This window comes from Gasterosteus aculeatus, chromosome 21 (genome assembly GCF_964276395.1).
Source record: "Gasterosteus aculeatus chromosome 21, fGasAcu3.hap1.1, whole genome shotgun sequence".
NCBI lineage: Eukaryota > Metazoa > Chordata > Actinopteri > Perciformes > Gasterosteidae > Gasterosteus > Gasterosteus aculeatus.
In genome coordinates, this window is record NC_135708.1 from 12602250 (window position 1) to 12630079 (window position 27830).

The following is a 27830-nucleotide window of genomic DNA, read 5'->3' on the forward strand; positions in this document are numbered from 1 at the left end:
TTTGTGATTCATCTCTTTCATCTTCTCATTACATTGCCACAGATGCCTGGTGCTACTACCCTTAAAACAGTGTTGTTGTTGTTGTTGATCTAAGTTGTGATCATTTGCAGTATTTTGCGGTTGGCTGTTTTATTGTTTGGCGCTTATCAACCGTTGTTTGTGAAAAGCCGGACTGCGCGTGGTAAAGGCCATAAACCCGGGAACCGTTTCCTTCCTGTAACAATGAACTAATTCAACACACCCCATCCAGCATTGCCCTGCGTGTGTTGTTTTTATTCACGCAGACACATAAGTGCACAGTACCAGTAAATGTCATGTTAAGAGGATGTTCCCAGTTGCACGCGTATTCAGAGAAAAGGCTACCACGAATTGTTTGTATGATAACTAGTATTTTATATTAGTAAGTGCAGTATTACAAACCTTTGTGCTTAAAATGAAACCCCTTCTGCTTCGTGCCAGATTCTCAACTATTCCAACTCTTTTTGTTCAAAAATAAATCTAATTCATCCTCAGTGAAGTAGACGTAATATAGCCTCGAAAAGTTGCTGAGTTTGAAACGAATGCGGCAGTCATCAGTGAGTGCTGCTCTGGCTGAATATCGTGGACATGATTTGAGAAGTATGCTGTCAAAAGAATATGCAGAACCAGATTTAGCTGTGAAGTCGTTTTCACTTGGGGTCTCCACGTTCTTCTACCAAATGACGAAAACAAGGCAGAGAAGAATGATTAATGTGATTGCGTGAGTGATTGCAGGACTGATTGATGGTTGGCCTCTTTCAATACAAAGTTTGTGACAAATAATGTATTTCTTTCGTCAAAAGGAAAGGAGCCAAAGTGCAGCAGAGTTGGGAGCAAAGTACCCTGACGAGTTGGTGCAATATTGACAGTGTCATCTGTGATGTGTGTGACTTCAAAGCTACAATTACTTTGAGCGGTTTTAAGACTGATACCTGCTCATGTTAAGAGGCAGCCACTCACCTCCGGAGAGCTTCCCCGCCAGACGAGAAATAATTCATTTTTAAGAAACTGAGGCAAGGGCAAATTCTGCCGTGCAGCTCTCTTCACATCCATCTTCAAAGAGAACCTAAGTTCCTATAAGAAACAATGGAGTATTCGGCTTCTTATTCATGTCGTGGGGCTTTTTCGCCAGTGCAGGGGCTGTTAATTCCTCCATTGTCACTGCCAGGGGCCTCCTGGGAAGGCCTAAGAGGCTTTTTGGAGCCCACTGGACACTCTCAAACATTGACCAATCAGAATGCGCAAATACGCCACCAACATTCATTCCAGAACTGCAGGGATTTCGCTATCAGGATGATCTCCATCTCTAGAGAGACAATGGGGGAAAAAAAAGTCCCCAAAGACGTCCGCGGCGTTTCCACGAGAGGCCATTTTGTTCGCTGCAGCTGTTCTCCTCGTGTCTCTTAAATGACAGCCACTAACATGCGTGCCACTGAAACAAGTATTATAGTTTAATTCCTACCGTGAAAAGCTTCCAGGGGCATAAAAACGGAGACACGATGTGGGGGAGGGGGGAGTGTTGCAAAGACAGACAAGAGCTCCAGAGGCCTCATTGCTTGTGTGTTGCGTTGACTTAATGGCAAATGGATGTCATTGGAATTTCGAGCGAGGCAGCAAGATCTTATCACGCAGATAAATGAATTAATATTTTACACTTCAGCTGGATTTTTTTTTTGTTCTGCTACAAGAAGGCTAGAGTTGAGGGGGGGAGTCAAGTAAATTAAGAAAAAAGGAAAGGGAATAAGAAAGAATGGAAGAGAAATAAGAGCTTGGGATGTGAACTCTGTTAATGTTATTCAGAGGCAGTGAGTCATGTAAGAGAAAAGGATCTTTTCTTGTACAAGTCAAAGACATTATCTGCTCCTGCTAGCAGTTATTAGCATTAGCATTTATATATTCAATGCAATTTTGAGGTCTGGTGATACTCTGAGGGGTCAGGAGAGAAAAAAAACGAAACGGGGGATTGTGGATAAAAAGGTCTTTTCTCTGTGTGCAATTGGCGCTAACCAAGACCGAATAAGCAATGAGGTAAAACGCAAGGACATTTCATGCTGGAATTCAATCTGTGGTCAGAGCTGAAATTCTCTCCATCAACAGGAGGAGGCCACACCTATAGGAACAGAGCAGAGACCAAATGGACAATCCGAGTGTGGTTGAGGAATTAATGCAGATTCTAAACTGGCGCCGGTATCCCCGTTAATCATTTTACAAGGAATACATTCTGCACGCATTAAGCAAAACGTGTTAATATTGTATATGTAGTGAGTTATACCCATCCAAGATGCACATTCTAGAGATGTTCAGATTGTCTTTGATGCAAATGGTTTCGGTAATTGAGAATTGACTGCTGAATTGTGCTTTCCATGAAAGTAAAGTAGGGGAGGTGATCAACACACACACACACACACACGTAGAGTGCCCCCCCTCTCCCCCTCCCACCGAGAACTCAAGCACTCAGGGTGCGTTGACGCAGTTAAATGCATCATCTGTTCAATTTAAAGACAATAAAGGGCAATCAAAATGGTTTCTACCCCGCTGCATAATTGGGAAATTTTGCCCATAGTGATGGAGAGGATTTTAAGATTCTTCTTTGGACAGAAAGCCTTCTGATTGCAACCAAATTAATTATTGGATGAAAAATAAGAAAATATATAAAAAAGATCTTCACCAACATCCTGGTTTTTTTATCCCTTAGTTATTCTTCAAAAACACACACGCAACCGTATGATCTGCACTGTTGTTTTAGGCAGACAGTGTTTTATTTACTCAATTTAAAGGAAAGTGCTATTCACTTGAACATTATACCTTGTGGTTCCTTTGACTTGAAGTACAAGCGAGCTACTCTCACTCTCACTGCATTTTCATGCATATGCTGTACATCATTTTGAACTAGAATTTCACTGGCAATGTGCATTAAGAAAGCGCTGAGAGCAAAATGAGCTTTTTCTGTAGAGACAACAGACTTACTCAAACAGCGTCTGTTCTTCATTTTAATGTGGAGCACAGACATCCGCGAATCTGTCAGCGATATCTCTACGTTAGGATGGCTTACTGTGAAATACCATCTTTGCGGGCCATGAATTCACTCCTTTAGTGTGTCCACAAAGTCATCTAATCCCGGATATTATGAGTCTCTTCATTCACATCGTTTTTGTGTTTGTTCCGTGAGTAATTTGGGGGGGGGGGGGGCCCAAACAGTCAGAATTTGCCCTCCCCTGCACACACCCACAGCCCACCTTGTCCTAGTCTGTCATTGTGCAGTTGTATTAAGTGGTAGGGGGCAGAAGAGGAGGGGATGGGGGCACAGCAAGGGTTTGTGGGGAAGGGGTCGGGGTGTGTGTGTGTGTGGGGGGGCACATTTGCTTCTGAGGCTGACTTCGAGATTGTTATTATCATTTTCAAAGCATCAAAGCTTTCTCTCTCGCTTTCTCTCACTCTCTCTCCATCCAAGCTTAAAGAGATGAAAGTTTGCCTTTGTTCCATCCCCTGCTACATTACCTCTATGCATTAGGCCTCCTCTTTATCCGTGAAATTACCTTTTAGCTTTCTCATTCAGCGCAGGCAGTCTGCATGCGACGAGATGGCTCACACTTTTTCACCACATCATATCCCCCCTCCCCACTTCTGCACACCTCTTGCTCTCTCCCTCTCTCTCTCTCTCTCTCTCTCTCTCTCCCCCCCCTTTTTAAAAGATTGTTGCATTTGCAGTTTAATTTTGTCTACACCTCTCTCTCTCTCTCTCTCTCTCTCTCTCTCTCCACTTCATGTAAGGTCCATCTTTCCCTTCATTATATGGTTAGTGTTGTTCTTTGATCGTTCTATCTCCAAAGCAAACACGGGGGTCCGTGTTGTTCCCCCATAACGCAGATGGCTCGGATGTGATGGCTGAGATACTTCCATTCTCGCTGCTTTTCAGAGAGCCACTTCCACCTCCTCTTAAAGCGCTCTTTGAAGCTGACGGGAGGCTTGATCGTCATGCAGCCGACACACACACACACACACACACACAATTTTTGAGGTTTTTGATATCTATCTGACTACGCATTCACTCACCAAAATCTAATATTTAAAAAACGTCTTTACAAGCAGTATCGGGGTCCGCCAAATCAAGTCGATAGATTTAATGAATGCTTTCCTGTCCACAAAATGCTCATGTTTTCGCTTTGCAAAGCAATTCACCAGAGTAAAAGTTATCTCGCACACAGAGTGCGCAGCTCTTCCTGGGCTTTGTTTAGCCGCAAGACTTAATATACAAATGAGCAAAAGTGTAAGGATGGTGGAGATACACACGCATAGAGAGACACACACACACACACATATTCTACATAGCTGGAATGACTCTTCGCAGCCTAATGTAATTAATAGCTTTTTATCCATGTAGAATTTGAAATGAAGATGTAAATTGTTCGTTTAACATAGCCATAGGACATGGAGGCTTCTGCTGTCAAAGTCAATTACAGACTCAGCATAGTCCCAGACTTTATGAAAACCTAATCAAGTTGTGGGCTGTGTGTGCGTGTCTGCACCCAAGATGAGTGTCTCGTACACATACATTTGTGTGTAGCTTCTGTCTTTGAGAAAGTACAATGTTTTACACTGATTCAGTTATGCTGATATAAAAATATCTACAAACCAAATCTTATCGACAGAGAAAGAAGCCACTTCTCTCATAGCCACTTTAGTGGAGGAGGGTTATTATCTTCCAGAAGTTGCTTTGGTCTGTTTAATGTAGAATATGACTGAAGTGGTATCATTTATAATTGTGAATTCACGAAATATTTTTTTATTAAACCAGATATAAATGAATCCTATGACATTAGATAAGAAAATGGTTTACAAGAGATTTAATGTTTACAACTAGAGATTTAGTGACACGTGCATGAGTACACTTGCTAAGAACTCTTATAGCTGCAGCAGAAGCAATTAGTCAATTAACTGATTAGTTGAGCAAATTTGTTGCAAACAACAATTGAGCATAAATGAATAAAACAAACTGGTTGCAGCGTCTAAAATATGAATATTTGCTCTTTCATAGGGTTTCATAGTAAAATCATTACGTGAGATTGTTGTAACCTCCGTCTTAGGTGTTCTATGGTGGGTATTTATAGATATGTTTGCAGTGCTTGTACACTGGGCTGATTGATTTATCAAAGAAATCACACGCACAAAAACAATTGTTGGTTGCAGCCCTTGCTGTTGCCTCGTGCACACCAGGGGCAGGACTTCAATTCATCAGTGTCAAACCATTTTCACAACGATGAAGCCAATGAGTTAACATCCCATCTTACACATTCAAAACCTTTGTACTTTCCCACCTGCTGATCGCCAACCACCAACCGTTCACCTATAGAACACCATTTATTACTCAGAAAGAAAGTTGTGAAAAATATTGCCAAACTTTCTAAAGCAACTTGTCATGCCGATGGACAACTGACACAAATTCTGTTGACAGAACTCAAATACCCAAATGAGCTCAGTGGAGTAAGACTGCAGACGGAGGTTTGCTTGTGTGGAAAGTCATTTATAAACGCCAAGGGTAGCCATTCATGCTCAATGATTTAGGACTTTCAAAACACATTTCTAGCTCATTTGAATAATAATGGTCATAAAAAGCATTGCCCGAGGCGCAGCAAGCATACATCAAGCAACAACAAATGCCTTCTGAAGTTGTCGAAAGGCCCACGTACATGCAAAACAATTAGGACACACAACTTAATTTGTGAAGAGTACGTTTCTCTGTCCTGCTCATTTTTAATGAGTTTGAAGGGAGTTGCGTCCCTCGGTTTGTGCTGCTGATTGATTGTCTGTCGCAGGCCTTCTAGTGCATGTTTGTAGTTGCATTCACGTATACTTTGACGTGCACACACATTTTCCTTCCTCTGGTTTCTTACGCCATAATCACAGCAGGTAGCTAATGATAAGACTTTCAAACACCCACGCGCACGCACTCACACAAAGCTGGATCAAACAAAGATCTCCACTTCAAACAGATGACCTCATGATTGCCTTACATCAAAACTAGCATGCAATTAAGGCTGAGTAGCGTTCATCAGCCTAGCGCCGCTTTGTCCAGAGGCTTTTCATTGTCCAGCACACTTAGCAGCAAACATCAGTGTAGAGAATCAAAAGATGAGTACAATTACATTGCCACTCTGCGGGAAAGAAGAAAAACCTCAACCCTTAACTTCTGAATAAAAAGACAATTTTATTCAACCGTGAATTATTGCCTTGCAGCTGGCTTGACCCAAAAGACATTAAAAAAATAGGAAATACTATCAATGGGAAGTGCAAAATGTACACTAAAGTGTATGATCTAATAAAACTGGTCCTAATGTGATTGAGTGTGTTCGAACTGTTCCTTCACACATTGTAAACGCGTTATAGTTACACTTAATAATACTGTAAAATAATGTATTTTTATCAGTACTTGTACCAAATCTACATTTGCAAATCTGCCATTTGTACTGATGTATTGCTGGAAATGTAACACATGATTGAGATATCTTCTTATTCCGCAGTGTCTTTACCTCTTTTGTTCACATGAATATAGAGCGGTCATTACAGCCACTAGTTTTAGGATCAGCAGGACTAGATGGATTGAGTTACCTAGTAACCCAGTTTACTTTAAATATTGGACGCTTCCTTGAAGTGTCGCCGAGCTGTTTCCTTCATAAACGGCTCCCATCCGATCCTGCAAGTGGTTACATTGCGTGTTAATACAATTTTAACGGGACTCCATTTTGCCTGAAGAAAAAGCTTTGGGTTTTGTAGGGAAACATTGCAACACAGAAGCCAACTGATAAAAGTTTATTTTTCTTCTAATGAGAAAATATATATATATATATATATTTATATATATATAAATAAATATATATATTAAAAAAATGTCATCTGTTTAAATTTCTTTCATGAGATGTACAAAATAAGACTTGTAGCATTTTATTGTTAACGAGACAAGCAACATTTCTGAATAGCAATCCATGAGGACCACCCCCCAAGCATGTTAGTATGTTAAATATGTTAATAACATTTGTGAGAGGAATGTTTAATTCATGATTAAAACATGCTAAATGTACATTTTCATTTGTGCTACGTGGATTCATTTGACTTTAAATAATTAAACCGATCAGGTAACACAACACAATTGCGACAACTATCTAGTTTCCGCAAGAAATCATGGCAACTTGTTAGCCAGGTGGATGCTGCACACTTTCATACAGTTTGTATAAACATCTTTTCCTCCTCTAAAGCTTGTGTTACATGTGGCCTCACTGATTGTCTTTCATTGTTTATGTGACAATGAGAAACACACATTGTCTGTACACCGATCCAACACTAACCCACATGCACGCACACATGAAACAACACTGAGGACAATACCCACCGCAGCCTAGGTGGAACTGATACAAACAAACACGCACAGCTCACTGACTAAAAAAGCTCCCAGCAAACAATGCAAAGTGAAAGATATTAATATTTACATAGATCATTTGCAAGATTGGTATAATTAGCAGCTCATATTCATGTATTCACTTCAGGGATATCACATTGAGACATGTCTACTTATTCAAATAAGATGCAACATGTCACAGGGTGCATATATGCAAATGCACATATGCCGCTAATTACACATTGCCTGTCACAAAAGGAGAAAGGCTTTCAGCGAAAATGTTCAAAGTTTTCACTGAACTGTTCAACCAGGCTGCTCAGCCTGCTCAGGTCTAATTAAAACACGCGTGTCCCCAAGGCCTTATCAAAGCGCTGTAGAAATATGTACATCTCAAATAGAGGAGAATTAGCTAAATAAAGGACCTCCCTGGTGCTTCTGTCCTGCTCACATCCAAGGCTCTGCACTAACAAACTTAATTTCTGATTGATGCTGATAGCCCACAGCGGGGAATTGAGAACATTTCGACCTAAGGCGGGAGACTTTTATTTTGACATCTCCTCCCCTGGCACAATTCCAGATTTTACACCGTACTTGACACTAGCTGCATTGAAGTAGATTGTTTTTTTTTTTCAATGAGGTGGAATTGAGAGGTACACCTTTCAGGAAGTGTTTTCTAATTAATCCAAATGTTTTGGCCTTAAGGGGGCTGGCGACTGACAAATTGTGCATCCTGTTCCGCAGAAGATTGGTAACAGCGTTTATTTTAAGGCATCAAAGGAGAACAAAGCATATTGGACTTTTTAAAAATCGTACCATACCTAACTTTTACATTTATGGATCGGGAATCAATGATGAAGTAAAGCGGCCTGCAGCTAACAATGCTAACATGGTTGGGGTGGGGCGGGGGCTTTATCTGCAGCAGCGTGAGTGAGCCAGGGGGACAAGTTCACTCGCGGTACCATGCACTAAAAGGCATGAATGCAGGCAGAAGAATATTACAACACACACAGAGCAAGTTCATTCTCAGAAATGAATCCATATATCTACATAACAAATAGGTGTTCGATGTTAAATTATATCAAATCGAGCAGCTTTCAAAGTTATATCTGTGTCTAAGTATTGACAAATACACCTTGCCTGAAACAACAGCAGCAGCAGGACTAAAGTCAATTGACTGGTCCAAACAGCTACTTAACTGTTATTTCATGCTATATGTGAGAATAGTTGAATCCGTTATTTCTGAAACTAACTGTGGTGAGAACAGCATCTCGTATTGCTTTTCTGACAAATGGAAGAAAAAAATAATAATGATTTGATTAAACCTCTAAAATAACACCTGATGGGTATAAAATCGTCGAAAGGGACGTTGTCTCACCCTTACTTTCAGATACGTATGCATGCATACATTTGCACACACAAACTGAAAAGGCTAAAGCGCTCATTCTGCAGAGCTCAGAGTGCAGATGTGTCCAGAAGCCTGTCTGTGCGGGTAAAATGTATGCGGCTCAAATCAAAGCGATGTTGCACACAGTAATCTTTCTCCATTAAGGATGTCACATTTTGCAATCTTTTCTCAATTGCGGCCTAATATCCTTTACCACTCCACTGCTGGGTTGGTGAGCTTTTGCAAGCCCGCATACACACACCCACTGAGTGTCTCATCACACACATCCACAGCGCGTAGGTATCCTTCTGAAGGAGTCAGTCATGTGTGTCTTTCAGATAGGGGTTGAGAAAGCCCTTGATTAGGACGGGAAGTCATGTGTGTAAAATTCACCCTTTTTACCATCACTGTCTCCCTGTACATAGCGGAAAGAGTGTGTTTCTGCTTCTAGCACACCCGTCTATAGAGATCGTAATTAACTGACGTAAATAGTGATATGACATTAATCACACGCTTACAGTGAGTTCCTTTAAACCTTTTTAATTTCGGGGTAAAATAATTATATCCGGAGCTGTTTTTTGAAATGAAAGGCCTTGCTTCTGTATGGAAGGCAAATTATTTACACTCGGTTTGTTTCTGATTATATAATCCAAAAAGGAGACCCAACAGTCTTGTGAACTGGAGATAAAAGTGTCTATTGTCTAATTCTACTGATCTTCCTTGGGTGGATTTTCAAACGTTTTCTGTTTCATGATTATAATTCATTAACTCAGCAATGCCGTGTATCCCGCCACCAATTCCCTATAGCATACTAATGTTGTCAGGCATTCTTAAATATTCATATATTATACATTATTTTACAACGCTGTTACACAGGAAAGAAATTAACTTCAAATTAAGAAACGCCCCGACAATGTTTTTGAACTTCTTGTATCCGGCTTCAAAGTTAGGCGGAAGAGTGATGAAAGTGGAAAGTTCAAGGAAGCTTTTCCGGTTGAGAAAAAAAGAGAGGGTCACCAAATACTCAAGAGACAACATGTCCTGTGACTGCATTATCACGTCACGGACTATTGATGTGACTGTCACTGGGGAAATTGCCATCGCTGCCTCTTCTGTGATGGATTTATCCATGATTGCTAACATGGAAATGGTGAAAAGGCCTTCCTCCTTGATCCTCACTGACTGAAAACAAACAGCAGAGATTTAAAGATGATGTTTTAGATACGGTATATTACCCTGCTATACAGCATGATTTTGCCTGCTGGGAACATCTTTGCGTATCATTTAAAATGTTTAATTTCCTTTTTGTTTTGTTCGCTTCATGGAATACCAACTCTTTGCTCACGGCCCGACGCTGAAGGCTGGATTTTCAGTTTCTCTCATGAGTGAACGGCAGATATGTGAGAAATAAACTACAGGCTACGGCCTGCAGAGGTAAAGTCTTCCTCACTCCACTCACTCTATGGCCTTTTTTGTTATAGACATTCATGTTCCCCTCAGGAGGACTTGCATTGGTGATATATGCACATACTCAATTACCTAGAATCTGTACTTTGTGTTCAGTGCTCATTATCAAATGCTTTTCTCTAATTGAAGCCATTGGGTGTGCAACGTGTGCTTAAGCAGGTTGAGTAGAAAGATATCAATTTTAACAAAACACGGTGACATCTCATTGAACTAAAAACACGCCTTGAACCAGAAACGTTGGAAAGAAGGGCCTTCACGGTTAAAACCCACTATGGTGAAGTCATTTTCAATGGCTATCGCTTTTATTCCTTATTGCACCCTTATTGTTATTTGATATCACTTGTTATACTGCGAAACATCGCCCACCTACACGCCACAATTTGCAGCACATTTAGGGTGATTGACCGAGGTTCACAGGCGCCCTATAATTTAAGGAACCAGAGACTTTTACTATGTAACACAACAGGGTTCCTAATATCCTTTGGATTGAAGGTGATTTTGTCCACGCTGCAAACCTGCGAAACCATTAAATGGGGTAAAAAGGTTTCCTCAATGCAGATGGAGTTCTCTGAACTCTTGCTTCTACTATTTAGTCCTCTCTCTCTCTGCTTCTTCTCCCCTCCCACCTTCTTCACTCTCCGGCCCCTTTCTTTCTCAATTGTGTCCCTCGCCTCTGGCAAATGGGAGTCATTTGTTTGTGTGAACTTCCCATAACCCTCAGTGCGTGAGACACTTATCATTCAGGATGGGGCCGCTCCGTCCAGAGCTGTAATACCTCGTCTCCTCTTCCCTTCCACGCGAGTGCCATGTATGTTGCAAGCTGACTCTCGCCATGGTTCGTCATCCTTCTGCTTACCCTTTACCCACTCAACAGTGCACCCCCTTCCGCCTCTCTCTTTCTCCCCCTTCTCTCTCTCTCTCTCTCTCTCTCTCTCTCTCTCTCTCTCTCTCCAATCTCATTCCCAATGTAATCTCGGGGTACACAGGACCATTTTCATTACGGTACTACTCATCTTATCATCCACCCTGTCATCTCCTCTGGCTGCTGTCTTTTTTATATTCCTTTATTCTAACAAGTCTGCATCTGCAAAAGCCATCAGTGGTCCACCTCTTTTCATTTCCCTAATGTACCCCTAACACACACACACACACACACACACATCCTTGTCTGGTCCAAACCCCGTTGCCCTAACCTGAACCCCATTATCAGGATTTAGAGCACATCCCAGCTCCCTGCAATTGTTTAAATCTACCGTCTGTAGTGAACAGTACAGTAGATGTTTCTTTAACATTTTATCTGTGCGTGTGTTATCTCTGCAGGCAAAGTGAGCAAAACAAAACCGGTGACCCAAACATGGAATATGATGCAATAAAAAAGGATGAAACACCGAGAGGGTTACACATAGTGAGACAGAAAGGGTAAAAAAGGGAGAGGAAGAGAGTGATTTTAAGGAGAAGAGCTGTTATTGGAGGCCAAGGTGAGCCTCAACCCTCTCGCTTACTTTAATCCCTCATTTATGTGAACTCAGCTTTGGAAATGAAGCTGTCACCGTATTTTCCTTCCCGTTACCCACGCTGTGGTGTAATCAGAAACCTAGCATGCAACACAGACGCACAGACGCACCGTTTGCAGGACAGAGAGACGGAAAGTCACTCAGGAGAGGTCTTAAATTCGTCCCAGAGTTGGAGGCAGAGATTCAAACAGCCTCACCTTGTCTCCTAGAGGAGGAATCATCGGATATGTTGGAGACAGAGGGGAATTATGGGTAAATGCACTGGTGAGGAATGATAGCCTGCAATCTCCGGCTCTAATCTGGGATCGCTGACACATGCCATTCATTTCAGACTTGCCAGTATCCCCGCGGATGGTGTAGACTTGAGCATATGCGTGGGACTTTGCAATCTTTTATGCCTATTTTTTGAGACACTAATCTATTCATCAGTTTGCAAACAGCGATGTCAAATTAAATTTAGAAAATGGCGAAACACACTCATTAATATCATCTTTGTTAAGAAAATGTAATATGACACATTTAATAGATTGCAAATATAAACAAATATATAACTAAATTATACTGTTCGAATTTGAAGCTTAAATAATTCAAATATTACAAAATGTGTTTTTTGATTATATTTATTTTTTCCATTTGTTATCATTTTGATATAGTATGACAGCGACGGGACAACGTGCATCGATGACAGCCTTTAAAGGGTAAATGTCCATTGTGAAACCACAGACTTATACTGCCATCTAGTGGTTATAAATGATGGTTAGATGGATGATGACTGTTATCTGTGTGATGGTTAGATGACCAGAGAAGAGGAAATAGCTCTTTAATACTGGTACATCTCTATAATGGTAAAATGGATGTGTTTAAAAATAGTCAACCACAAAAATACATTTTTTAATAAATGTATTCTCATTTAGCAGAATTATTATAGTCCAGAAGTTCTGGTCTTTGAACCACAAACGTGTGGGAGAATTACATGATTAACATGTCAAACTTATGTACCGTAAATCGAGATATCTTTCATATCCCAGTGCATCTTTTTGCTCCTCCGCCCCTCGATCCTTTCGCCCCTCCGTGCCTCCCCCTCGCTGCCCTCCTCAGGCGGGGCGGGCGTCCGACTTGGCGTGTAATGGCGTGCCGTCAGTTTGGGCAGCGGGTCGAGGTGTGGGGAGGAGAGCGGCGCGTCTCAGATGAGATATGTGACTGGCATGCTAACGCACAGTTTTATCTGACGAGAGGAAAAAGAAAGGGGCCGGGGCCCCCACATCTCCTCGCCGTAGGCCTTTGATTAAAGCACCCTGGGTACACACACAGGCACACGCTTCCAAAAACACACACATATGGCAGTGTACACACACGCACACACGCGGGATTATAAATAAATTGCAGGTAGGCCGCATACACCCATACAGTATATATGCATGCACACATCCTCCCGTTGTGGGTGGTGTTGTTTTGACCTAAGCCAGGTAGCTGGTCCATTATGAAGTTGATAGGAGGATTTGGTCATGTTGATTCTAGACAGCATCAACTCCTCTGCCATAAATAACCTGAGTGTTTTTCTCTGAGTCACACAACCGCATACGGAGAATAAGAGCTCTCAGCTTTATCCTCCGCTTTTATCCAGTGCACATAAACGCTCACACAAACACAACATAAACACCCCCCCCAAGAAAATGATTGTCTCTGGATGGACGTAAACAAAATAACAGATTTAAAAGTACAGTTGGTCCCGGCTCAGTTTCAGCTTAAATTGTCCCTTTACAATCTATTTCAGCTTTAGGGTTTGTCTCCAAGTGTGTTTTCTCAGATGGACGGTGGGGAGAAACTGGTTAGATTTTAGATGAGCAGCATCATCCGGCAGTGCAGTCTCAATAGCTTGCCAATAAAGCTTTGGGTACACTCCGTATATCTCTACCCAATGGAACTGTGGGGGAGCATGATGACTTCCATGACGGAAGTGATGGATAAACACAATCAGTTTTCTTGCATCTGGATAAATTGTGTTGAAAGGCGCCGTGTCAATTGATCACCACCTGTCAGTCTCTATTGTTTTCCATTTTGGTATTAGATGTGAAATTTTTGTCAATTTCCATTTATTACTAGCAATATGCATCGAAATGGTTTCGTGTGGTTGTTTTTTATCTCACTTTTCTTTTTTTTTAAACCAGCAAAATGTGGAACCCTGTTAACTTTCCTCTTTGGACCACACGAGGGAGCTACCGTTGCATACAGCGGACTTTTGTCATGTATGTTATGCATTTCTAAAAACAAATACACACTCGAACAATCAATACTCAAAACGGCATTTTAATCAATACACTGCATAAATTAAGAAGTCTACACAAACCAAAATAATAATACTGATTCCAAAAGTGGAATACAGAAAGACACTTCAAATGTTTCCTGTCATCTATATGACTATTTACAGTAAGTTGTTAAAATATTACAATTTATCAACGTTTCTTTTTTAATTTAATAAGATGTCTTGATATGTTATTTTTATTTTTCATGTTAATCCTCACCACAAACTGGTATTATTATGTTTTAGCTGCTGCATACATGTATCTTCAGAATATATTGATTCTACTTTCTTCACAAATCTTTCTTCCTCTGTATTACCCATAATGTCTTTTTAGGTAAAACATATAAATCCACGCAATCAGCCACAATGTCTTGTCAGTTGTTTCAAACACAACAACAGACCTAAGACCAGTTTACAGCTCTGAACGGTCCCACTCGAGCTAATGTATAAACAAAACAGAGGATCACATCTCTCGGCCAGCTGTAATTTGTTGATGATAAAACAAAGATATTTTTTCTTTTGTATTTCTGTTAATTAAATACCATTTCATAAATGTACACAGTATAAGGATTATCATAGCAGATAAGCATAAGGATATAAATGGGCATTTTCTATATCCAATCAAGCAAGTCATCAGTCAATAAACACTACACTTACAAAATTTAAGAAGGTATATACTTAAAAGCACTACTATTTTAACATTTCCACTGCCGTCATTTCCATGAGAATATACCTAACTGACATGAAAAGGTTGTAAAAATCTAGATACTGCATTGAAAAAAAAAGTATATCACTTTTAGCCCACCACGATAATACACATTAGGTTTTGTTAAACCCTGGTTTGGTGTTTCATTGGTTTACTGAATCGGGAAAGTGTCAGATTGAAGTTTAAAAGTGCTGCAGGGAGCAGCTTTTATTACGTCTCAGTTGTTGTTTCGACACCACCAAGCAGTCACGTGGAGAAGGAGCAGGGTAAAGTCCAACCACAGACCCTGAGCGGGGACTGCTTTCATAATCTTATGACTGGGATGATGGATTGGTGGCAGGGGAACTGTGCCCGTGTCCGCTCCTTTGACAGAGTGCAGGGGGGCGGGGGGGGACGGGGGGGGGGGGGGGGGGGGAGTCAGAGATCTGTCTGCGTAGGAGGAGAGGGGCTGGCCGGAGGACAAAGAGGATGGGAAAAGTGTTTGTACTTCTCTGGGGCAGGACCCTGGGGGGGTGAGGGGATGGGGGTATCTGGAGAGGCTGCAGACAGAGAGGAGGGGAGAGAGAGAGAGAGACTTTGTTTATTTTTGCCGAAAATATCTTTTAGCGTGAACAAAAGAAATGTTGTATGCATCGAGTGAGCAAAGTGTATCCGCTGCCGCCTTTGGGAAGTGTTACATCTGCTACTTTATAGATACAGTTCCCATCAATCTTGTGTGGCCATTAGGTGGTGGTAATATTGCCAAATATATTTTTCATTTTTAAATGAAATCCTACAACAGGGCCGAGGCTCATCAATTCTTGTAAGTGTTACATTTGAATGTGTTTTTTTCACATTTTGCGATGCCTATTTATTCGTGTTCAACTGAGTTAATGGAAACACATCTGGCGCCGACTTTTGTTAAATTGCATCCTAGGAGATAAATATACATCAATGTCTCTTCGATATTTCCAGCGCGCGTGTCAGAAGCTCTGCGCTTGTCTGGCTGAATGCGGGTTTGCGTGAGTGTGTTGCGCGCCTCGGGGTTGTCGAGTATCTGGCACTTACCTATCTGTGTGGTGTGAGCGACAGGCAGGGTGCTGATGACCAGTGTGTGTCCGGTCAAAGGGTCCTGGGCCAGCTGGGTGTGTGCCGGGTGGTGCAGGTGTGTGGGCTCTGACGTGAGACCTGAGGAAGCAACACAACAACCCAATATTCAGCTTCAGTTAGACGCTGGAACTGGAAGCAAGAGTTCTTTATGCAACAAGGGAAAACTCATCAGACCAAAAAGAACAACAGGTGGTTCGCGTGGTAGAATGAACAAGTTTTCTAAATTGATGGGGAGTTTATTTCTTTGTAAGTAAGTTAGGCCTGAATAACTTGGAGAAGGACGTTGCACTTTTTTTGTTTCAAACTCTATCAACATTGCGATGTTTTATCAATACCACATTCACTTTACTATATATAACATCTCAACAATATATTTTAATAGCCTTTTTTTTTGTTATGTACCACATTCCTAATAAAAAAACACCCGGCACTTTATTTTGCACCATCTTCCAAGTCGGGTTGTCATATTCTGGAGATGTTTTTAGGATTTATGGAGGAAAAATACATTTTTGGAGATGACTTAGTACTTTATTCAATGCCACATCTTGTGCTTGAGTTGTCTGTCGTGGCCCTGTTTAGAATCGGTTTGATGCACTCTACCTTTAACTACAGACTTCCTTATTCACACACACACACACACACACACACACACACACACACATTGTGTTTGCAGATGAAAGTTGTCTGTTTTGGCTTTGCCTAAAGTTACCACCTCACAGGAACATCTCTTACTTTTTACTTATATATATATCCGGTAAAACTTTACACAGTTTGTGTGTTTTTGTTTTTCCACTTGCGCACATTTATCACTGAATCGCTCCACTGCAGTGTTTGGTCTCGCTGAAGGTCGGCCTGTTTTTCTTTCTGATGGTCTACGAGCACAGACGTGGTCCCAGTCTCACCTCCCAGCAGCATCTCATGCAGCAGGTTGTCTATCTTGGCCAGGCCACAGAGCTTAATGAACTGAAGCTGTTCGATCATCTGCCAGGTGATGCTCTGCAGGGTGGGCAGCAGGAGTAAGAGCTCGCCGAAACGACCCCTGGAGTCATACTGACGGTCATTAATGTAGTCTTCCAGACTCATCTGGACCTGTACACACACACACACACACACACACGACGATAAGTCAAGTTATGAATATACTATCTATTTGGGATAATAAGGTATGTAAATATTAAGCTACAAGAGTGAATTGATTGACCAACCTGAAGACGAATGGCCTTAATCTTCATCGGGTCCCGCAAAGACTTTGCATCTTTGGATTGGGAAGGGGAGGGGGGGGGCACAAAATGGTGGGGGGGGAATATGAGAGATCAGGATTGGAATTGAGAAAATGACTACGACTATGGTCAAAGTGAAGAATAAAAGTAAAATGAGGGGATTTATTGAAGGGGAGATAAATAGGGGGAGGCATGTAACTCAAGGTAGGGGAAGGACTGTAGTTACACTTGCACTTAAAAAAAGGGTGATGGAGAGATTATCAACTTAAAAGATAAATGCATTATAGAGACAAACATCTACATCAAACATCTATTATATATACATATCTTCCTGGCTTCAGAAGCTTTGGTAAAAACACAGAGGATTTCTGTTCTTAATATACATCCCATGTCTTCTCCTGGCTCACGATGCTTTTTACATTTACATTTTTTTGAATTACCCGGGTCAAAGAAGACAATAGCCTTGAGCGCTGCATACTCGTTGTCGTCTATTTGAATGTCCTGGAAGGGCCGCACCAGCTCGTCCAGCACCCGGTTGGCTACCTTGTACATCTCTTGCTCAGGACTGTTCCTGTGGATCACACAGCCACTACCTGCAGATACAGTGAGCGCGGGTTAGAGCCGCTGTTGAAGTAAGGTAGGGTCGACGTAGGGTAAAGTGCTCGTCTGTGCGCTTGCGTGGGAAGGTTGGAAAAAGAAAAGTTCCGACTTTCAGCCAAGGTCATAACAGTGGTCCTAAGACACAAGAACGCACAATGTGTGCGTCTCAGGGCTGGTGGTTTTGACAGACCGGCCTGCAGTATGGTGTTAGTACACGTCTAGGTAATGAGTAATGCCGTTTACAAAAATACTTTGGAAGTGACAAAGAAATAGAAACCATAAGTTAATCATTCTCTACAAGCACAACATTTGATCTCTGACACATACAGTGCAAAAATGTTTTTAGTTACTGAGACAGGACTTGGGAACCACCTGATTATAAATTAATTGTTAATAAGTAGTTTCCCTTTCTGTGCCCAGTAAAGTGGCACGTCGGAGTCGTCTTTCATTACCCGCTGAATGTCTTTACAACCTCAAGCTGTTAATCAAAATCTCCGATACTAATCTACATATACAGCCGTTATTCCAAAAGTATCGATGCATTCATTATCGGGTCATTCATGATGTCCATGATGTTTTGTAACCTCGCTCGTAAATTGTTACACGTTTGGTTTGTTTTCACATTGTTTGCACAAAGTTGTAAATCTGACGCTATTCTTCTGGTCGGGTCGTACCTAAAAGCAGGAAGTCCTTGAATGGCATTGACCTTTTGGCGACACCAAGCAAAAGGTGCTCACCTGCATGAGCCCTGAGCAAACTCACCTGGAAACAAACACACACACACACACACACAGTCAAACAAAGAACAAAAACAATGTGATGTGAAGAATGCCTCTCCTTTTGCATTCACATACGTAACGTAGGGAATATACTTTGACTCAGGCAGGATATTCAGCAGTCACATCAAGAAACCTCCACTTTATTGCTTTTAATTGTGCTTAAGTGCTTTAATGGAATAAGACATTTGTTCACAAACGACATACAAACTAATATTGAAGTCTGAGAGGTTTAAAGTTAGGCCTTTGGATTGCAAATTTTGACGCAACGCTGTAAAGCAACAGCAGAATTAAAGTCGATGCATCATGCAATCAGAGCTGTGATACCTGGTCATCCAGTGGCAGTTCCCCAAATGCAGGAATGTACTTGGCCCATTCCACCAGGACCAATAACTGTTGTCTCATAGAGTCACATGCATCTCCCACTGTCGCTGGCTTCTGCTCTGATGCGTCTGCTACTGCAAGTGGAGCCGTGATCTGAGACACACAGAAAAACAATGGCTTCCTGGGTTAAGACCCCTGGGTTTTCTCCTGCACATGTTTTAATCAGGCAGCGCATGATGTGTTGCCTGGTAAATATATCTTGAAAAAGAAATTAACACCTGTTGGGACAGTGATTCAGCTTGGGCCAAAATGGTAATGGGTGGCATGTCCTGGGTGTCGGGGATACTTCTTCTGGAGCTGATCCGATCCCGCTCGTTCTGTACAGCTAAAATGTAGAAAGGCAGTCGAAGTTTACGTGTGTGCGTGTGTGTGTGTGTGTATGTGCGTGTGTGTGTGCAACAGAAAGAGCAATACAAGAGTAAAGGAACAGCACCCCCTGTACTTATGTTTGAAATAACTTCGAAACTCGGAATTTGTTTCTATCTTGATTTAGTCAGCCGTATGAGTCAAACGTTAACCAGTTGCAGTCCAGAACAACATGTTTGAAGAACACGTGATTAGGTGTCATAAAACTCATTGCCAAGGTTAAACCCCTCATAAATACAAACACACACACACACACACACACACTAAGTAATCACTCATTTTATTGCTGCGCCAACGTCCGCCATCTTGAAGCAGCTCAGAGATTCTGTGTAGACATCCTCCCCTGCAACTAGTTTTAATTGTAAACTTTGTCTCAAAAAAAAAAGAAAACCTCTAAATAAACTATAAGATGGTGTTTATACAAGGTTCAGACTTTGTATTCTTTATCTCTTTGCGTAAAGCTTCCGTGAAAGTCGACTTTTTCTCTCGTTTGCTCACCTTCTTTCTTCATGCCAGCCCTGAAGCATTTGTTGAGTCTGCAGAAACGACATTGGTTCCTCTTATCTTTATCCACGACGCATTGTCTGCTGAACCTGCATAAAGAAGGCAGAAATAACGTATGCCGCTTTGCAGAGCGAGACGTGACAAAGTGTACTGCAAGTCAATGTGACATGGCGACGGTTAGCAGGTGCTCGTGCTCATGAGGGTGCACGTTTACAACAGCATGTTCATGCGTGCGCGTGTGATTGCTCATGCTGTTCTATTTCCATCTCATATAGGAAACTGTGGCATGAAGTGTGCATTTGTGTGTACGTTTTGGCTCACGCAGACTTTGCTCTCCGTACCTGCAGGTGTACACATGGCTCTTGCGTATGGAGCGTCTGAAGAAGCCCTTACAGCCGTCGCAGCTGGAGGCTCCATAGTGTTTTCCTGTGGCCTTGTCTCCACAGATGGCACAATTACTGCTGACTCCGTCTGGACCGACTGACAGGCCTGGCTCTATTGGCATGCTGTCTGAAACGTACAGGTAAACGCAAGGACACAGGCTCACACCTCCGTTGTCACACATTGGCACGGACACAGAATTGCTATGCACATACAGGAATGCCGTCGCCACTGTGGTCCAGCACTGCGATCCACTGCACTCTTTCCTCCCATGGAAGCAACCACGCATGAAACCACTAGTTCCTGTTACTGTAACTGCAGAGTTCATTGAGGCGTTCCCATAACTGCTTAGAAATTTGTTTAGTTTTGTACATCAAACTAAATATAAATCAGCGGGCCTTTTAAACGTCACCGTCAATGTGTTTATTGTCACCGCCACCTCCTCATCGCCATGAGCATTGTCATCATTACCGACAGCAGCAGGAGCGCTGTCACCATAATCATCATCGTTGCCTGCATATTAATGGTTCAGTCAAAGCATGCTGAATAGAACACGACAACCATCCAACAACGGTAAAACCTCGAGATGCATCAACACAAAAACACGTACACATCTCCAGAAACAAATCTCTCCCGGGCCGACACCAGGCAGTGCCAACGCAAGGTGAGTAAATGTTCAACTAAGTCTCCGTTTAACGTGCTGAGATGACATCAGCGTCTCACTGAGATGCGTGCATGCTCATCAATAAAACATCTTTATGGTAGCTGTTGGAATTCCTGCCTAAAAGCTTTTATTAACGTTCTGATATTACACGTTAAAAACCCGACGTAGCCCTTTTCTGCCTTCGTTACCACATATTTCCTCTGTGTGAGCAACATGCAACTCAAAATGAGTGTTAGGGTTGTTGGCCGACATCAAAATGCTGTTACTTCCCCGTTGCTTAATTTAACCCTTGTCTTTTGTGTTAATAGCAACAAATGTGCCTTCTGCTGGCCTCACTTCCCTTCTCATTTTTAAAACAACCACAGAAGTTCTAGACCTCCTCTTCACATAGTTCAGAGGTAGAATACCCATCCAAAAACCTCCCTGCAAAATGCATTGCATGGAACACAGATTCACCAGATGCAAAGCTCCTCCCACTTCTCTCCCCACAGTAAGACATTTTACAGGCCCACACTGCCATGTGTGTCATACTATAAGGAGCATGTCCAGCTAAACATGCATGATAAAAAGATTTTGATGCTTGTCGGTGCATGCGTGGATGGCTACACACACTTACCTCCTCCTCCTCCACAGAGCACCTCTGCGTTCTCAAAGCCCAGTGTGCTGTATGAGGGATCCAGGCCTTCACAATAGTTTGCCTCTTCCATTTCTAACAGAGACTTACTCTGAGGAGCGGAATGATACTTCATTCCCGTTTCAACTTGGCTGTCCTCACCCTTCTTCTTCCTCCTCCCTTTGCTTCTCTCCTCTTCTTCAGTTCACTCTCTACTCTTCTCCTTTCCTCTACCCGCTGGTCTTTGGTTCATCTTATTCTTACAGCCATAACAAGGGACATCCCTGGCATGAACGATCTATATAATCCCATCTGATTGGGGCAGAAACGAGGAGAGGGGAGGAGCTGCGGCCTAAGACTTCTTACTTTATTGCACATCACTTATCTGTCCTTCTCTCTCACACTTATCACAAGGATGGAGCGATAGAGGTGAAGGAGATATTTCCCCTTCTCCCCCTCTGTCGCTTTTTTTCTCACCAAGATTTTGTCCGATTTTAGAAGACAGCTTGCACGTTATGTGCGTGCTGGTAAGCGTAGGTGTTTGTGTATTTGCATGCACTGCATTTTGTTTGTAATCACATTCATTTATCCGTGTGTGTGTGAGTGTGTTTGTTAGTCTTTATGTGTGTGTTCGTGTCCTTCCCTGACATTCTAATCTAATCAATAGTAGAGTAATAGCAGCACCACCTCAGCAGATATGATCTATAAAGACGCAACGTGATGTGCAAAACACAGATAACTGCCATTAACTACTCAACTCTAACCCCCTTTCTCTATACATGCAACCTTTATTTATTAAAGCTATTAATATATGGTGCTAAATAAATTACCTGGTCATGTAACTTTTTTTAAATCTCTTTTATCTTAACAACATTTACCTCACTGACCAGACTCAATCATGTTGAGACAATAATGTTATGTGATGTAATGGTATTTGTATTTTGAGTTATTGGGGTTTTTTAGTTGCCCGGAGGGTCCTTTTAAAACTAATTGTTTTGTGATTGGATTCATTGCAATTTTGCTGTAATTGTGTATGACTGACATGTCAGTACATATCAAAAGTTGAACTAAATGATAATTGTCAGGTATTTTTCTTTAAGAGTTACAAGCCAATCTGGTATGTAAAAGTACTGAATAATAGCCCCCTGACGAGCAGTATGTAATATTTACACAACTGTTTGGTTCTCACACTTCATTTAACCCTCTTATTGAACAAACAGATCATATTTAGCAAGAAATGCACAGTTAAGAGAGGTTCTATCAAGTGGAAATGTTGTTGTTGAGCTGCCTCCTCTTTCACCCAGGAATGCTGTAAAAACACTGTAATTCACAACCATAAACCAGTTAAAATGCCCCCCCCCCCCCCCCCCCCTCCCCCCGCCGCCGAGTTTCATTGCGCTAAATCTTATTGTGTGGCCTAAAGGCAATCTGCTGGGGAGATTGTGTTAGAAAGAGCTGTAAATGATAAGAAGCCAGTATTATGGGATATGTGATGCCCGACATCAGTAATGAGTGAGCCAGTCAGCAAAGTACCTCCAGTATATGAGCAAGAATAGGTGCTATATACTGTTACTGGAGGCCCAATAAATCAGGAAAAGCAATTAGTATCCGGTCACATTGGTAATACCAGACATCTTAGTTAATATGCAGTCCTGAAATAAAGTAAAGAGAGAGAGACAGAGATTACATTTTAACCTGAGTTTTGAGGTCACGCTTCCTGATCATCAGGTGTGTGGACGGTGAAGAAGGATTCAGTCTTTACCTTCACATGGTATTATTATGCTTAAACTACGGTTATTTTATTTTTATTTTTTTATCTTTGACGACAGATACAATATAATGAATAATCCATTGTTGTTATTATTATTAGCTATTGGTGAATAGGTTAAAAACTTTTTAGCCCCTGATATCAGAACGACTGCCTTTAGTTATGTTTTTTTCAACATTTTGAACACATCATTTTTCTTCTTTAATTTCTTTGCATCGCTACACCACCTCAAGAGAGTCCGCTGTCATACAGTTTACCATTTTAACTTTGCTCACCACACTAATGCACTGGAAACTTATTTACGCTGCGTTGCAAATACGCATTCAAGTGGATTCAACAGCTCACACGCAGGTACAATCACCAGGCTGCCGATTTGGAAAAGTTTTATGTGAATGCAGGAAAATCATTAAAAAAAAACTATAATGACTTCTTTATCTGACTACCAAGAAGCACGCCGGAGAAACGTTGCACCCGCCCAGCAACCGAAAGCTCTTTGAAGCCATAAAGCCGAGTGCTAAGAGGCTATCTGTGTGTGAACCGGCCATAATGCTGCCACTGCTATTTACATTAGAGGCTTTAACAGTTACAAATGATGGTCGGCCCCCCCAACTGACTCCAGTGACCCACTACTTCATGATACCCGGTCAATAGAAAAAGAAAATACAGTGCAGAAAGAGTTGGTTGGGTCCCATTAAAACGCTATTGAAGGATCAATTCGTATGTTGGTATTATATTGCTCTGCGTACATGTCTTTTTCCCGCCTATTTCACCACTGGAAGTGGATTTGTCAGTATTGCCCTGTGCGTATTCTAGCCTTCGCCGGCTGTTTTTGTCAGACAACTAGATTTCTGTTGGATTTCATTTCCCAAAAACCGTGCATCACCAAAATAAATCATTTTAAATATTTTAGAAATACATGTGTTGTTTTTTTATTTTTTTATTCAACACCAAGTTAATACTCATATTGGTAGTGCATTACAATATAGATGCTCTGCTTCCGTCACGCGTTCCTTGTGCAGGCGAAACTTGTTAACCAAAAAGTGAAGCATGCGTGAAAGTCTATCCGTTCTGACCCTAAATGCTTCCTGCAGACGGAGCTGTGAGAACAGCGCTCTCATTAAATAAACTGAACAATGACATTTTAACTGACTGAAACAACCTCAAACTGTATGTATGTGTTGGACATAAAAAAAAAAAAGCGAAGTGTATGTGTAACAACCAATACCAGAAAAGTACAAACCACGTGATTTATCAGAACACGTTACCAAACTTCCTTACTAAATGTAAGCTTCACATCCTCCACAAAAGTTACAGCATGCCTCCTACTACACCACAGCCGGAGTGAATATTTTGACAATTTACTTAACGGCAGGACTTTGGCTTACCTGTGTCTCTGCGTCTGCCCGGGATGTGCATTTATCCGGTCGCGCTGTCGTACTCTGGTAGCGCGCAGTGCGAAAGTGCAACATTGATCTGAGTGACACTGGGGACCGGGAAAACGCTGAAGCTGTTTGACAACATCAAAAAGGAAGGTTTGAAGGGCTGAGCGGCCGATAATTCACGAAGCGACACATTGGATGGTGCCACCGAAGCCCCGCCATTAGATCGATTTACTAAACAAACTCAAAATAGGGTGGGGATGTTAAACAGTAACCCAAAGCCATAAAGGCCAAAAGGAAAAGATCACCAGGGGTGTGTGTTTATTGTGTGTGTGTGTGTGTGTGTCGCAGCCAGGGCCTCTAACACCACCTCTGTGGGCGGCGTGAGCGATCCAAGGGGCTTGAAGGTAATGTTTCACACAATGATGGTGAAAAAGTAACAACTGTATTTATTTCCATCCAGCTATGTATACATGGCTCAAGTGCTAGCAAAAAAAAAAGGTGTGATGCATTTAATTTTCCTTTCCACTCACATACCTTTCACACAAGTCAGCATTTGTATAGACATTGTGTAAAGGCCGTTGGAATAATGGCATAATAGCATTAGAAAGCTCAAATTTGAAGCTTGTAGTACATACAATGACCAGCAGGTGGCCAGAAATTGTTCATTGTGTTCATTTTTGGTCCGTGTCACCACCTCTTTCTCCCATAGCACTTTTAATATTCAAATAATTGGGAATAATAGGAAAAGGTTTTTCAAACAAAACAATTACCACTTAACAAGGCTTCTCAAATAGCTGCAGTTGATAAAAGAAATAAAGAAAGTTACTAACTAAAGCAATTCCTGTACCATGACCCCGTGACACACATCCAACATCCAAGTGTTGTCAAATAGCTTTTCCCGGTAAGCACACGTAGCAGGTTCTCTTCCCCAAGAAGGTGAGCATGTCCAAGCAGTTAAAAGTGGTCAGACTCAGAAACACCTCATTGATGTTCTGCAAATTGAGGTCGGATAAGTAATGCAGACGGAACATGTGGTAGGGAATGAAGCAGACCACCATGATGAGAGCGAAGCACAGACTTTTCAGCTGCGCCCCGAAGTCCTGCTGAGACGTGCAGCCCTGCCGGTGCTTCCTGTATAAAACCCGCAGGGCATTGGCCTGCAGGCCCGCGAGCCCCGTGGCCACCACTATGATACATGTGCTTATGAGGTAGTTCACCACCTTGGCACCAAAGTTGATGTTGACTCCAAACTGGAAGCAGTGTGTCATAGTCTCCTGGTCGCCGCCGTAGGCAAAATAGACTATGCAAGGGACCACGACGAGCACCACCATCCACACCGCGGCGCTGACCACGAGCGCGTGGATCCTCTGGAAGGAGGCCTCCCGCTGCTCTTTGCGGTAAAACGCCCTGAGGCGCATGATGAGGATGATGACGTAGAAGATGAAGGACATGTACATGTGGATGTGAATCATGCCGCTGACCACTTTGCACCAACCGACGCCGAGGCTCCACTGGTTATTGGCGTAATAGTAAATCCTGAAAGGCACAGTGAGGAGGAAGACAAAGTGGGTGAAGATGAGGTTGAGAACAGCTACGGAGGTGATGGACGTGGAGCCGGACTTCATGATGTGCATCATCAAGCTGAGGCTGATGGTCCCGCTGAGCAGAACCACGCAGTAGATGACCAGGAGGGCTGTGCGGTACTCATCGGGAAGAGGTGAGGGGCTCGGGGTCGTCATTGAGGTTATGTTGGGGGACAGCGTGCTTTGGACCACAGTGGACGCCATCTTAAGTAAAGAAAGGGAAGAAGAGAGAGGAGCGCATCAGTTACAGAAGTGATACATTAGGAAGTGGTTAATATAGTTTGGGCCTTTGTTAAAAGCTGCTTTGGAAGGATTGGGTGTCTAAGAATGGAGGATATTGAAAGCTGCTATTGGTTTGTTTTGACATTTTTTCTAGGTCAATGTATTTTACGTATGAAAAGTAACGGAAACACAAAAGATGTAAAAAATGAAAAATTATGTCAGTTAAAACTATGTGAATTCCTTTATAACTCCGGCACAATAGATTTTATTCTTAGTTTGTAATAACAGCTTATTATTATGTTATACATTTAACCACAGAATACTTACGTACCTACGTATTAATTTAGTCCTTTACAACACAACCTGTTTAACACGAAACGAGTAGGATATAAACACGTATTTCAGGCTATATGCTGAGAATTAGCAAAGAGAATAACACTGCTGTGGAAATCAACTCGTGCATAAACAGTACAAAGACAGAAAAGACAGACTTTCGTACCTTCTGGTTCCAAGAGCAACCGACCGCCGACCGCTCGACTGTCAACGAGTGGCGGGAACTGATGTGTCGAATCCACGTTGAATTAACGGAGATTGCGCGAGCGACAGTACAATTTTCACAACGTGCTGCAGGCCATTGTGTCAGAAGGCACTTCTCCGTGTGTGTGTGTGTGTGTGTGTGTGTGTGTGTGTCTTTGTCTCTTGTCAACTGAACGTGCGGATGTTCTGGTTTTTGTGTGTGTGCCACTTAAGGTTTCGAAAATTAGGTGTCTGGGTGACTTTGTTTTTTTAGAAACCCCCAGTTTGCATATACGCGCGTGTGTGTGTGTGTGTGTTGTGTTCACACATAAGATGGCTTGCTGCTTCCTCCTTCTGGTCCCCCTCCTACCCGAGCCCACTGTTTTGAGCGAATGGGTTATAGAACCGTTCATTAAAGGAAAGAAAAAGTGAGTTTTGTGGCATTGGTCGCATGCATTGATAATCATGGAGAACTAAAAAAATATATATATTTTTTAAAAGCTTAATATAGAAAGTATATCCGTGAGGTTTACATAGAATGTCTGCACTATCTGCCCTGCTAAGAAAAGAAGAAACACATTTCACAGATGCTTGTTTCCCACCACTGCTTCTTCTGCTTTTTGGTTTGAAATCTAACCCAACAGCACATACACCCGGTGATCTCAATAAGTATTTCATAATGTATGTTGAGAACAGTCATACCAATCAATATAATATAGTAAGCCAATAATACATTGTGTAGCGAGTAAATGATTTATACACAACGGAAATCGTGGTAATCACTTACTTTTTAACCCGCTCCAGTTTGCGTTCAGCTGGACGGACGTCTTAGGCGTTCAAGTCTGCAATTGGGCCGATATGTATTGATCTACTCATAACCACTTTGAGAAAACGCCTCTGTTTAGTCACTACGTGCAGTTAATGTTATATGTGTCGTCCGTAGTATTGATTTATGGGTTGAATTGAAAATAAAAACCCATG

The 27830-nt window shown here is 42.0% G+C and overlaps 2 protein-coding genes across 3 annotated transcripts; both read right to left on the reverse strand.

The window, feature by feature from the left end:
- Positions 1–14064: 14064 nt before the first annotated feature.
- Positions 14065–24815, reverse strand: hnf4g (hepatocyte nuclear factor 4, gamma). Of its 2 annotated transcripts, none has more exons than XM_040166726.2 (11): positions 24532–24815; positions 20062–20230; positions 19715–19809; positions 19069–19175; positions 18794–18943; positions 18365–18452; positions 17531–17683; positions 17076–17125; positions 16773–16959; positions 15829–15948; positions 14065–15320 (listed from the first exon to the last, which is right to left on the reverse strand). In XM_040166726.2, exons 1-11 carry the CDS (start codon positions 24560–24562, stop codon positions 15199–15201), a joined length of 1272 nt encoding a protein of 423 aa, XP_040022660.2. In that variant the 5' UTR covers positions 24563–24815; the 3' UTR covers positions 14065–15198. The 2 variants fall into 2 exon arrangements, with proteins under 2 accessions (XP_040022660.2, XP_040022659.2); XM_040166725.2 differs by lacking the exon at positions 24532–24815 and adding an exon at positions 21382–21625.
- A 136-nt stretch (positions 24816–24951) lies between these two features.
- Positions 24952–27159, reverse strand: gpr141 (G protein-coupled receptor 141). Its single transcript, XM_040166727.2, has 2 exons — positions 26833–27159; positions 24952–26315 (listed from the first exon to the last, which is right to left on the reverse strand). The coding sequence occupies exon 2, from the start codon at positions 26313–26315 to the stop codon at positions 25413–25415; it is 903 nt and encodes a 300-aa protein (XP_040022661.2). The 5' UTR covers positions 26833–27159; the 3' UTR covers positions 24952–25412.
- Positions 27160–27830: the final 671 nt, after the last annotated feature.